Source organism: Hemicordylus capensis, chromosome 1, assembly GCF_027244095.1.
Source record: "Hemicordylus capensis ecotype Gifberg chromosome 1, rHemCap1.1.pri, whole genome shotgun sequence".
Lineage (NCBI taxonomy): Eukaryota > Metazoa > Chordata > Lepidosauria > Squamata > Cordylidae > Hemicordylus > Hemicordylus capensis.
Window position 1 is genome coordinate 294,376,336 of NC_069657.1, and position 12,341 is coordinate 294,388,676.

General features: G+C 42.4%; 1 protein-coding gene across 13 annotated transcripts in view; it reads left to right on the forward strand.

Moving 5' to 3' along the window:
* The window catches only part of MCPH1 (microcephalin 1), a 193,583-nt gene that overhangs the window by 178,529 nt on the left and 2,713 nt on the right, over positions 1-12,341 (forward strand). For 12 of the 13 annotated variants that reach the window (XM_053286315.1, XM_053286316.1, XM_053286319.1 and 9 more), the window contains one exon: positions 10,554-10,791. In XM_053286315.1, the coding sequence (XP_053142290.1) occupies positions 10,554-10,791 (238 nt within the window). Of the gene's footprint in view, positions 1-10,553; positions 10,792-12,341 lie in introns of those variants that run through there. The other variant, XM_053286310.1, reaches the window with a different exon arrangement.

Genomic DNA, 12,341 nt, shown 5'->3' on the forward strand with positions numbered 1-12,341 from the left:
TTTTGGAAGGGCGGTATACAAATCAAATCAAATCAATAAATAAATAAATTAAGATGGGCCCCTGCTGCCCACCTTCATTTCTTCTTCAGAGAGGCACAAGGGGAAGAGCAAGTTGTCAGAGGCGGGCGAGGAGGAGGAAGGAAACAGCGAAGGGAGCAGGCGGCTAGGTGGAAGGGGGGAGACGGGGCACGCAGGAGAAAGCGGTGACAGGTGGGGGGAGAAAGGAAACGGCCAGGCATGGAGAACTAGAAGCACAGATGTTCTGTGCCCAGCCCAGCTAGTTGTTCTTTAAAGCTTAAAGGAATTTAAGGACTGGTAAACTTGGTCAGCTTCTAATTCTGCTTTCTTGTACAGTTACAGTCTTTGAAACTGTAGATGTTGCAGTGGCAACCATTCCTGAAAGCAGCCCCATAAAGCTGAGCCCAAGATCTGCCACAGCAGCTCTTCTGTTCATGGCAAGCCCTCCCAAGCCCGAGTTGATGCCCATGGAGCCAGCTTCATGGATCTCAGTCCCAGGAAACATACTCCTGCTTGAGCCTGGTGCTTCATGGCTCAAGCCAAAGGGCTGCCATCAGTGTCTCCAAAACCAGCTCCCTGGATGTCTGTAGACATCTGTAGCAAGGAAGGAAGCTGAAGAGGGAGGATGTCTATGTCTCCATGATTTTTTTGGAGTGGGTGACAGGTCCCCACTTATTTTGAATATATAATACACAAACATTCATCCCATGTGTTAATCAACATGTGTTATAGCCATTTAGTGGCTCTGTTTGGTATATCTTTGTCAGCTGACTATACTGTTTCATTGGCCTATGCTACTGTTTCACAGTGCTAGTCCTGTTGTTCGTGTCCCACAAATGCTCCAGTTCCATGCCATAACTTGTCAGCTAGGGGTATGCGCTTGCATGAAAGCACTTACACACATCCAAAGACTACTGAAATTGAAAGATGAATGCAAACCCCTTCAGCAGTTCTAGACTCAGTGGCCATCCTAAGGAAACACTCACACTTCTAGTGGCTGTGTGGGGATGTCAGAAGCCCTCACACAATTCCCCCTGCATGAGCACAATGTTACAAGACCTTTAGACTCCAGAGTATTCCCTGCGCTCCAGGAAGGCTCTACAAGAGTGGAAACACATTGCACCAACATTTTCCCACTCTTGCAGAGCCCTTCGGGAGATCACAGAGTGCTCAAGAGTCAAAAGATTCTTGTGCAACTGTGCTCGTAAAGGGGTACAGAAGGAGTAAAAAGTGTGAGTGCATCATTAGTTAGGCTGTCAGCCAGTGAGAGGGGGTCAGATACATTTCTTTGGTGGGTAGAATTTAGCCTTCAAGTTCCTTCAGATACCACAAAATCAACCCCTTTACCTAACGGCAGTCTCACATGATTCATGCCAAGAGTCCCCTCTTATCTCATCCTACTTTTCCATGTTTATCAGATAAGTGTATTTAATCTTCACAAAGTCAGCCAAGAATATGGCTTAGGCCCAGGTTATTTAAGAGAACATCTTCGACATGATCTCCACTGCCCAGTAAGATCACCCAGAGAGGTTCGCCTATAGTTGCCATTGGCCTGTCTGTTGGCTACTCAGGGATGGGTCTTCTCTGTTGCTGCCCCAAGGCTTTGAAATGTGCTCCCTGTTGAAATAAGAGCCTCATAATCTCTGACAACATTTAAAAGTCAGTCGAGACACATCTGCTCACCCAGGCTTTTAATTAGATTTACATTTTCAGTTGTTCTTAACATATTTAATTTGTCTTAAATTTAAATTGTTTTAATGTTTTGATTTTGTTTTAATTGTATTTTAATTGTAAACCACCCAGAGACATGAGTTTTGAGCGATATAGATATTTATTTATTACATTTATATACCGCCCCATTCAAATGGCCCTGGGTGGTGTACAACAATAAAAATAAAACCCACAAATCAATCCTTTTTAAATGAATCATGACAGAACAATTTAAAAACAGCATAAAACCTGTTTTAAAACAATCATTACATATAATAAACAACAAATGAAGGAGCGTGGTACTACAGGACTGAGGGTGTGCTGAGCCGATTCGATCACGAACTGGTCGAATCACGAAGTGGTTGACTATGGTGGGCGAGCAGGTGGCTATGGAGGACAGGTGGGCACCTTTAGAACTAAATGAGAAGGTTCTTACTGCCACCACACCTGGAAGCTGCCGAGCAGCTACACTGGAGCTCCCTCTGTAGCCCGTGTGAGCGATTAGTCTGGCCAAGCTGATTTGCAGGCTCACAGTTTGGTCCGAATTCTTTTTGAATTCAGACCAAACCACGATAACCAGTCCCTGCACACCCCTATACAGGATCAAGTGAATTTTACTAAAACAGCAACTTTGCTATGTAGGTTGTATAACTGAAGCCTTGCTTTTGTTTTTAACATTAAGTAGTAACAGTGCAGGGTCCCAATCTGGATTGGGACACAGTAGGAGGGATGGGTTTTTAACCTTTTGCTCCCATCAGACTCCCCAGTCCAAATTGTGGCCCTGTGCAGCTGCTGTTTCCATTAAAACCAAACAATGCCTACAGTTTAGTTTAGTCTTTAGTATGGAATGAGCAGTAACAATACTCAAATCAATAGAAATGCAACCATCTGTCATCTGATTTTAATGCTTAGATCTTCAAATTGCATTTCCCCCCTATTTTAAAAATTCACTTTTATTAATATGGGTACAAGTACTTCTTTCCAGTAGAATATGGAAACAAGTAATTATTTCCTGCAGAAAATGCAATGTGGGGAAAGTAATTTTCCTTGCAATGCAGGAAAAGTAATTCAAATATCTTCAAGTATGAATTTGAGTATCTTCCAAACAGTAAATTCATCTGCCAAACATTTTCAGAGTATTCCCACTGGACATTCCCTTTCAGACGATGATTGAAATTAACTTTTCTTATCAGTGTGTGAGAGAAGAAAGGTTTGTCTGCCAGTACACAGTGTAAAGTAACTTTTTTGTTGTTGTTCAGTGGTCTGCATTCTGGTTTCTTCTCCCTCCCCCTTTTTGGACATGGAACAGACTTGGAACTTATAAGGCAGAATAGCTAAAGGCAAAATGTACTTGCTATAGCCCTTCCGCTTTCAGCTGCGGATGACAAGCAACGGAAATATAACTGTACTCTTTCTCCATTTCTCTCTCATCTGTGAAGAGACTATAAAACATGACTCAGGCTTTATTAAGTGCAGTAATGAATGCCAAAATATTTTCATAGCCTGAAATACTTGTCCTGGGAAATGTGACCTGTTTTGTGTGTAATCAAACCACTGAGTATTTTAATTGCCACGGAGCCGAGTTTTCTAAGAGCACAATATGTGGGCATGGTATTTGCTGGGTGCTACATTTGCTGATCTTTTAAAGATAGGATTGATATGTACATGTTCTAACAGTTGATCAGTGTGGTCACCTTTGACAGTAAAGGCCACCTGTTTCAGGAGCTGAAAGAGTGTCCATTCATGTGGGAGTTTGCCATTTAGGGATCTAGAAATCTGAATCGAAGTACCATGGCTGTAATCCTGTACACAGTTGTTGTGAATGAGGTTCAATTTATTATGTTTGTTTAATGAGTTAAAATCCATGCTTTTTTGTATGTGTGCTGGCTTTCACTAGGCATTCTGGTGCAACTGTGGAGGATTTGGGGTGCCATATATGGAAATAGCATGAAATCAAAAAGGCTGCTACATTGAAAAATCTTATTTCTATATATGAATCTGCCCACCCCCTGAAGTCATGGGGGGAGGCTCGTTTTCATGTCCCACTACATTCTGACCTCCTTTTGGTGGCATCACATAAAAGAGCTTTTTTGGTGATTGCTACCACCATGTGGCACTCCCTGTTATGGTAGGTGAAATTAACCACCTCCATGCCTGTGTTTTGCAAATGCCAAAAGACCATATTTCTTAAGCAGGTATTTTAATGTTCTTATGTTCTATAGTGCTGTGTCTGTGTGAGAAACTTGTGTTAGCCCCTCTGGGTGCCATATTGGATGGGTACACAATATATACATTTTAATAAGAAATAAATCTTCTGTTGTGTTTCTAGAAATACATTAATTCCTTCACACAAGTTTGCATGGCAACTTGCCTGTTCACAAACAGAATGCAAGCATTGCCACCAGAGAGGGAAGATCTTGTATTGCAAACAGAAAGAGAATTGTTTGTTTTTTCTCAATATGCCACAAATACAAACCTGGATATGCATGGGCAGATAGGCTAAGAACATGTTAGTGGGCTAGTAAAATGCTTCTGAGATATTGAGGCTATTCACACGACCGCAGGAAAGTGGGCTAAGGGAGTCCAGCCCACTTTCCTGTGGTTGTGGAAACCGCCGGGAGCTACGCGGCTCCTGGCGATTAGCCCGCTTAAGTTCCCCCCACCTTAAATGAGGTTAGCAGATCAAGCACTCCACTACCACATGTTGGCGATCATGTGTCGCCACAGCACAGCTCTGTGCCGTGGTGACCCACGAGGAAACCCCCGCTGGGAGGCTAAAACAAGCCTCCCGGTCTCAGGGTTCTCCCCAGGATGCCCCATGCACTTGCTCCCCACAGGCCCTACTGGCTCTGTGACAGAGTAATCATCGGTAATCATGGGGGCAGCCAATCTGGCTGCCCAGGGCTCCATGCGTGCTCATGTGCTGGGAAAACAGGCTTGGCCCGCTCTCCCTGCCTAACCCCATCCGGCTCTCCACACTGATTGTGGAGAGCCTCAGTAACTTTATTAACATTCGCAAGTCTGGCTTTGCATGTATATTTGTATGTGTGGGGAAAGCACCACATGTGTGGAAACCTATAAACTTTGGGTGATAATCATGTAGCCAGAAAGAGTCAGTGGTGAGATCACTAATTTAAGAAGGAATGATGAGAGTTGTAGTTCAGAAACCACTGGAGAGCAAAGGTTGCCTACCTAGCTTTTGCCTCTGTCTAGCCTCTGTCTAGCTTTTATGCTGGGTTTGGCACTGAAACTACTGCACCGATGGATGACCGATGCCAGAAACTAGACAGGAGGGAATGTGTTTCTCAGTTGTGTTGATACCATTCAACCATTGTATTCTTATGGATGACTACTTGAGCATGGAGACTGGAGGCATGGCTGATGCACCACACCACACACCACACAAAATATGTTGCATGCACACAAATTACGAATATAATACAACACAACAAATATTTATATACCGCTGTTTGACAGTTTCCCAAAGCATTTTATATAGAAATAAAGTAAATAAATTAAATGGCTCCCTGTCCCCAAAGGCTTACAATCTAAAAAATAAACATAAGATAGACACCAGCAACATCCACTGGAGGGATGCTGTGCTGGGGATGGATAGGGCCGGTTGCTGTCCCCCTGCTTAATAAAGAGAATAACCACTAAAAAGGTGCCTCTTTGCTCGGTTAACTGGGAAAAGTTGTGCAAATGAGTTACATAAGAGTAAGGCCATACTCTTGTGTAACTTTGCACAATTTTGCCTTTGTGTAGTATGCCAGCTACTGCTTTAGAGTGGCTCTTGTCCTTTCTTAAGGGAAGGATCCAGAGGATGATACTGGGAGACTATTGCTCAATATCTCCAATGTTGGCCTGTAGCATCCCACAGGCTTCAGTTTTGTCCTCCATGCTGTTTAACTTCTACATGAAACTGCTGAGAGAGAAACTGTTCAGAGATTTGGGTTGAAGTGTCATCAGTATGCAGAAGTTTCCAGGTCTAATTTAAGGTACTGGTTATGATTGTCTAAGCCCTATATGGTTTTGGCCCCAAATATCCAAAGGACTGCCTATTGTCTAATGTCTCTGTCTGCCTGGCAAGACAATGAGAGGTGGCTCTGCTCTATGTGCCAACGTTGAGAGAGGCTTGATATTTGTACATGAGGGACAAAGGAAGGGTCCAGTCAATGATAGTCTCCAGCCTTTAGAATGTTCTCCCAACAGACATCTGCTCTTTGGCTTCCATCACTGCTTTTAGAAGGCTGATAAAGATGTGGTGGTTTAACTCAGGCCTTTGAACTTTAAGGAGTGCGTTTGTTGGGGGGGGGTGTACTGATTTTTGGTTTTGTGTATTCATTTTTAATTTTTATGGATTTTGTCTTTGGTTTTAATATAATAGATATGCTGAGAACCACCTTGAGATAAATTTGTTATGAAAGTTGATATGCAAATTTAACAATAAATAAACTAAAACATGCATCCTAAATTCTTCTAATTTCAAAAATCCTTTCAGAAATTCAGAGATGGCCCAATGGATACTCAGTGGGGGCCGGCTCCTTCCCAGATCTATGTGCATTCATTGGAAATAGGGATGAGCAGATTTCCCCAGTTCCACTCCATTATTGTTCCCACATTCTGATATGCCTTGGGTTCCTCTCGTTGAATTCTAGCAAGAATTGCAGATGTAAGGATGTTAGTAATAGATTATGTACATGCAACCTCCCAATAGAATAATAGAATTTCAGAGTTGGAATGCACCTTGGAAGTCTTCTAGTCCAACTCCTGTTCAGTACAGGACACTGCTACAGCATTACTGACAGATGGCTATCCAACCTTTGTTTTAAACCTCCAGCAAATAAGAGGCCACCACTGCGTAAGGCAGACCATCAAACAGCTCCCACAGTTAGGAAGTGCTCCCTAATGTCTAGCCTGAATATGCTTCTTTGTAATTTCAACCCATTGATTCTAGTCCTGCCCTCTAGTCCTGAGAACAAGCCTGCTCTTTCTTTTATGTGACAACCCTTCAGATATTTGAAGATGGCTATATATCCCTTTCAACTTCTCTTCTCCAGGCTAAATCTGGAGAATAAATCTAAATACTAATCTCCTTCAACCATTCCTGGGATGACTTGGTTTCCAGACACTTCACCATCTTTTGTTGCCCTCCCCTGAACTCATTCCAGTTCATAAATATCCTTCTTAAAATCCAGGGTCCAGAATTGGTCACAGTATTCCATAAGAAGAGCCTTGCTGGATCAGGCCCAAGACTATCTAGTCCAGCATCTTTTTTCTCACATTTCTTACCAGATGTGTCTGGTGAGTACACAAGCAGGAGACGAAGGCATGCCCCTTTTCTGCTGTTGCTCGCCTGAAACTGGTATTCAGACATGCTCTATCTGTGGTGCTCCAGAACCACCATGGATTCCAACACTGTGAGTATTGAGGAAAGTGGAACCTCAAAATTCAGAGATGAATCTGGCAAAGGTGGATTCCGCATTAATCCCGAGGAACCTGTGTGGAGGTCTCCCTTGTACAGTACATACAGGAACTCTTTACAAATGTTCATTATAGCATGTGAGTCTGCAGAATAGCCTGCCAACATGATTCTATCCCACTCACATTCATTACTGTTTTGAACAGATGAAATAACTGAAGGAATTTCCTGTAGTTTAATTCCCCATCCTAAATGAATGCATATTATTTGAATATTAGCTTTAATGTTTTAATGGAATTTGCTTCCAAGTACCGTGCGTGTTTGCATGTGTGTGTGTGTAGAGAGAGAGAGAGAGGGAGAGGGAGAGAGCCTGTACCTAAACTTGAACATACAACTGAAACAAATACAAACTAAACTCTATACAACCTGCAGGGAAATATGCAGTGTATCTTTCAAGGATGTGAATGTATTTTGGTGCCAATTTCAAAGGGATACAGGCAGCTAACTGTTTAGGCTCTGTTCATGATCCCAGGTTTAATCATTCTAACAATATAACACAACTGTCTGAACACACATCACAGCTTGACATCATGATTTTGAACCTTTACACTGTGACATTTCCTGATTTTAGGCTTTTATTGTGAAATGTATAAAATTGAAGCCTCCCCCCCGCCATGAGTTCTTGTCAACTCACACGCATTTCCAGGAGCCATTGTAAAAATAAAATGGCTTTTTATTACAACCACAACAAAAAAATGGTTTTTAGGAACAATGTTGAACAAGCAGGAATACAACAAATCCTTTAAATCATGCCTTTTAAAATGTGTAAAACAGCAGGATTACAATCAAGATCTATTGTATATATGTTCCTTCTAACAATCTCTGACTCTTGCTGGGTTTCAACATAAACAGAGTTTGTCAGTTCTAATAAACCTCAGCTCTGAAACTCTGACGCTCCAGGCTACCAAACCAACAGCACAAGGTTTCTTGAAATCTTGTTTTATTATTAATCTTAGATAAAGGAATGCTAGATAAATGTCCTCTCCTGATCAAGGTTGTTTTTTGGGTTTTTTTAAAGTTTTATTGATTAGCCTGACTAGGAACATGGGAGACTAGTAGATGTTTATGATGGAAGAGTTTTAAGCCATCAGAGTATATGTCCTGTCTATCACAAGGGTGTTCTAACTTATAAAACAAGAAGTTCTGATAAGAACTAATCTGCCTACTTTCCTTTCACTATAACTTTAATTAATAATTATCATCTTCACAAGTTAGCCCATTTCCACCTTGTTAACCGCCCAGAGATGAAAGTTTGGGGTGGGGTACAAATTTGATAAATAAATGCTCAAAAATCCACAATCTGGAATAGGAGTGGATGAAATTATCACAGACTATCCCATTGAGGTGTCCCTATGTGTCACTACAACTGTACCAAATTTGGTCCAATTCAGTTCACAAGTTAGCCCACTTGCACCTCCAACATTCAAGTGTCTGCCATCTTTAATTGTGGTGGATGACATCATCATAAACTACACTCTTGACTGTGGAGGTTTCCCTATTTGTCCCTACAGCTGTTCAAAATTTGATTGAGATCGGTTCAGGTATTGCGAAGTTGATAGCAGGACACACAGAAAGCTGGGTGATCTCATAAGCTTTCTTTCCTTAAAGAAAGTAGGCCAAAAATGTGTACAGTATGCTACTTAACATGAACATTTAACTGAATCACTCTGTGTTTCCATAATGAATAAACATGTAGAATTAATTAAAGTGATTGCATACTGTATAAATTGATTGCATACTTTAATTAATTAGAATTAATTAAAGTGATTGCATACATATCCCCTGCTAACAGAGCAAAGAGACACCTTTTAAAGTGGTGATTCTCTTCTACTTAGCAGGAGGAGAGCAACTGGCCCTATCCAGCCCCAGCACAACATCCCTCCAGTGGCTGTTGCTGGTGTCTACCTTATGTTTCTTTTTAGATTGTGAGCCCTTTGGGGACAGGGAGCCATTTTATTTATTTACTTCATTTCTATGTAAACCGCTTTGGGAAACTGTCAAAAAGCAGTATATAAATATTTGTTGTGTTGTATTGTATTCGTAATGTTGAGAATTTTGTTGAAGAGCTGTATTTAAGTAGCAGCAGCAGCATAGATAGACCCACTACATATATCACATGGCCAATCTCTTAACCATGGCTAAAAGAGCATGACTGAGCTGTAGGCTCATGTACTTTCTTAATCGTTCTCGCTTTGATACAAATTCTGACTTCCATGCCAGCCTTGGATGTGGTTTATCATTACATGCGCACTGGTAATAATTGTGGTTACAATACTTTCATTATAACCAGGGTTTGCAGTTGGTTTGCAGCCCTGCTTAAGTGGAATACTAGTTAGTGTTAGCCGCCTGGATTTTCTTTCTTCAACTGCATTCTTGACACCATCTTTTCAATATGATTTCTGCACTCTGCATTCTACTGAAATTGCCTTCACAAAAATAACCAGTGAATCATCAGCCTCACTGCAAATCAAAAGGTCTCTGTTCTGTCCTCATCCTTCTAGGCCTTTCTGTAGCTTTCTCTATTGTTTGACTCCCATCTGTGTCTTAGGTCTCCATCATTCTGTACTCAAATGGTTTTTTTCCTACTTGCCCAATAGTTCTTTCAAGGTTTCTAAAGGAGCACATTTTCCCTCCTCTTTCCCTTTATCCATTCGGCTCCTGAGGGCTGTGTTCTTGGCCCCACACATGTAAATCAGCCCCTACTTACATTGGAAACAATGCAAGTAACACTGTGCAACTGCAGGCATAAGCATTGGCACAACTGTGCTCTTGTGCGATGCCACAGGGGGTGATTTCGCAGCAATGCTGGCTGAACAGGAATGCCAGAGTTGTCTTGTGCATCATGTGGGCTAGTGACTTTAATTTACTCTATTTAGAATGTGCAGACGTGGGGTCTAAACATTATGTATTTAATTGTTTATTAATTAATATAGTAATGCTTAAGTGTTTTTTTTTAAAGAAGACAGTTTGGTTAAGTATCTAAGTTTTATGCTATAAAAATATTTTTGGAATACCAGGGTTGTTCTAATGCAGTTTTCTAAAAATTATAGAACCTGTATCAGTGTTATACAGTTCTGGTGCATTGGATCTGAATCAGACTTTCCAGTAGTTACATGGTTAATTTTAAACTGGAGATTCTGAATTAATAATTGTGGTATGTATATGGATCTTTTATATGCAGTCTATGCTGGCCTTGGGCCGAAATAAACAAATGCATACATACATATATGCAGTCATACATTTCCTGCATAAAGATACATGCAAAAGTTACTGATTGGTAATAATAATTTCAGTTGCACTGAAAACAAAACATGATGGTCATTTTTTCCCTCCTTAAAAACAGATCTGCCGACTCCAGTGCCATCTATCAAATAAAAGATTTCCCCAGAAACTATTTTCAGCTCAGCCTAAAATGTTCATATCTCGTAACAGTCAACCATCCTGTGAGAAACTATGTGAGCTGGTAGAACTTTGTGGAGGAAGAGTGTGTAAAACCCTCCATCAGGCGAAAGTCTGTATTGGAGAATACAGGGTTGGAAAACATTCAGAGATACTATGTTTATCAGAAAAATGGATTCTAGGTAAGAAATTTAATTTTTAACCTTCAGCAGTAAAACCATTAGCAATGTTTGCACTTACATTTCAGCATAGTACAGATATTCGTCCATGTAATTCAATCATCAGAGTACAATTTGCATCAGGGTGGAACTCCCATTGAACAGCTGAGCCCCACTGAACAGCAGACCCTACCATTTGCAGCCCTCTCTGCTGCCTGCCTATCATCTAGCTGGCCACTCCGTGACCCTTGCTAATCACTGCTGTCAGCCACCTGCTTTGCCGACTACTGTGCTGCCCGAGGCTGAGGCCACAGCTCTCAAGTCTTGCACATGAGCCACTTCAGAAGTAGTTGCCTCCTGATTTTCATGGTTCTCAAGCAGTGCTAGCTTAGGGGCTTCTGCTGTACAAGGCAAAGCCAAGAAGCTGCCGACCCCACCCACTGATGCTGATACCAGCCCCATATCCCTTACTGGCACCGCCCTTCCCCATCTCCTGGGGTGCACCAGTGTTTTAAACTTCAGGCTAGTCGTGTCAACAGAGGCAAAAACAAATTCTAGCACAGCCCCTTGCTGCTTTTTCACTAGTTATCTCACTAGGTACTTCACACTTTGACTGGAGGTCCCTTCACCTCCGGTTTCCAAACCCGCACATCTGAACTTGGCAAACTGGACTTAAGGGTGAAAAGGCACATGCAGTTTCCCTCACCAAACTGCACACTATACCGTTTGGTCATAGTGGAATTTTGCCACCCTTAGCTCCAATTAGCTGTGCTGGCACTACATCTGAATGCTGGCACCGCAGTTTGGGCCTGATGGGACCAGAGTTGAGGGAGGAAGCTCCTCCCTCACTCCAGCCCGATTGGATGTGTGGGCTGTCCTTTTGTCAAGGAAGGAAGCCAGCACAGAAGAAAGAAGCCTATACAGCCAGCTCCCCTGCCTCTCCCAATGTCTGAATGTGGACAGGAGAGTCAGAGAGGGGGAGCGGAATTGCGGGGCCATTGGACCCACAGTTCCATGCTACATCTGAGAACCCAGCCTTTCTCTCATTCTCTTCTGATCTTTCCCCCGCACCTTCCGCCAACACTGTACTTTGTTCAATTTTGGAAGCAAAGTGTCTGTTGGCAGAAGGCACAGGGGGAAGAGAGCAAGAGAGGAAGCACTTCAGCTAGCAAAGTGGCAGCAAGAGCAGAAGTTGCCACTCCATGATAGAGGTTCCATCCTTGCTTCCATTGCCTCTGCCTCCACTGAACTGTTTGAAACACCAGTGTGCTCAGAAGCTAAGGCAGCGAAGAGATGGGGAAGGGCAGCTCCAGAAAGCGTCAGTTTCAGAGCCAGGCCAGGACACAAAGCTGGGGAAACACAAAGGGAGGTAGTAGGGCAGTAAGCAGCCGGAAGTGGTGACGACAGGCAGGTAAGGTGAAGCAGGATGCTCACATTCAACACCCCATGGTGCAAGCACTACCTGAGGCCATTGCTTCATCTTGCCTCATGGGGGAGCTGTCTGCAAAACTAGTTTCTCTTACATATGAGAAGCTATGGTCCCTCTTTAACTTTTCCAAACATGCCTCTTTGGA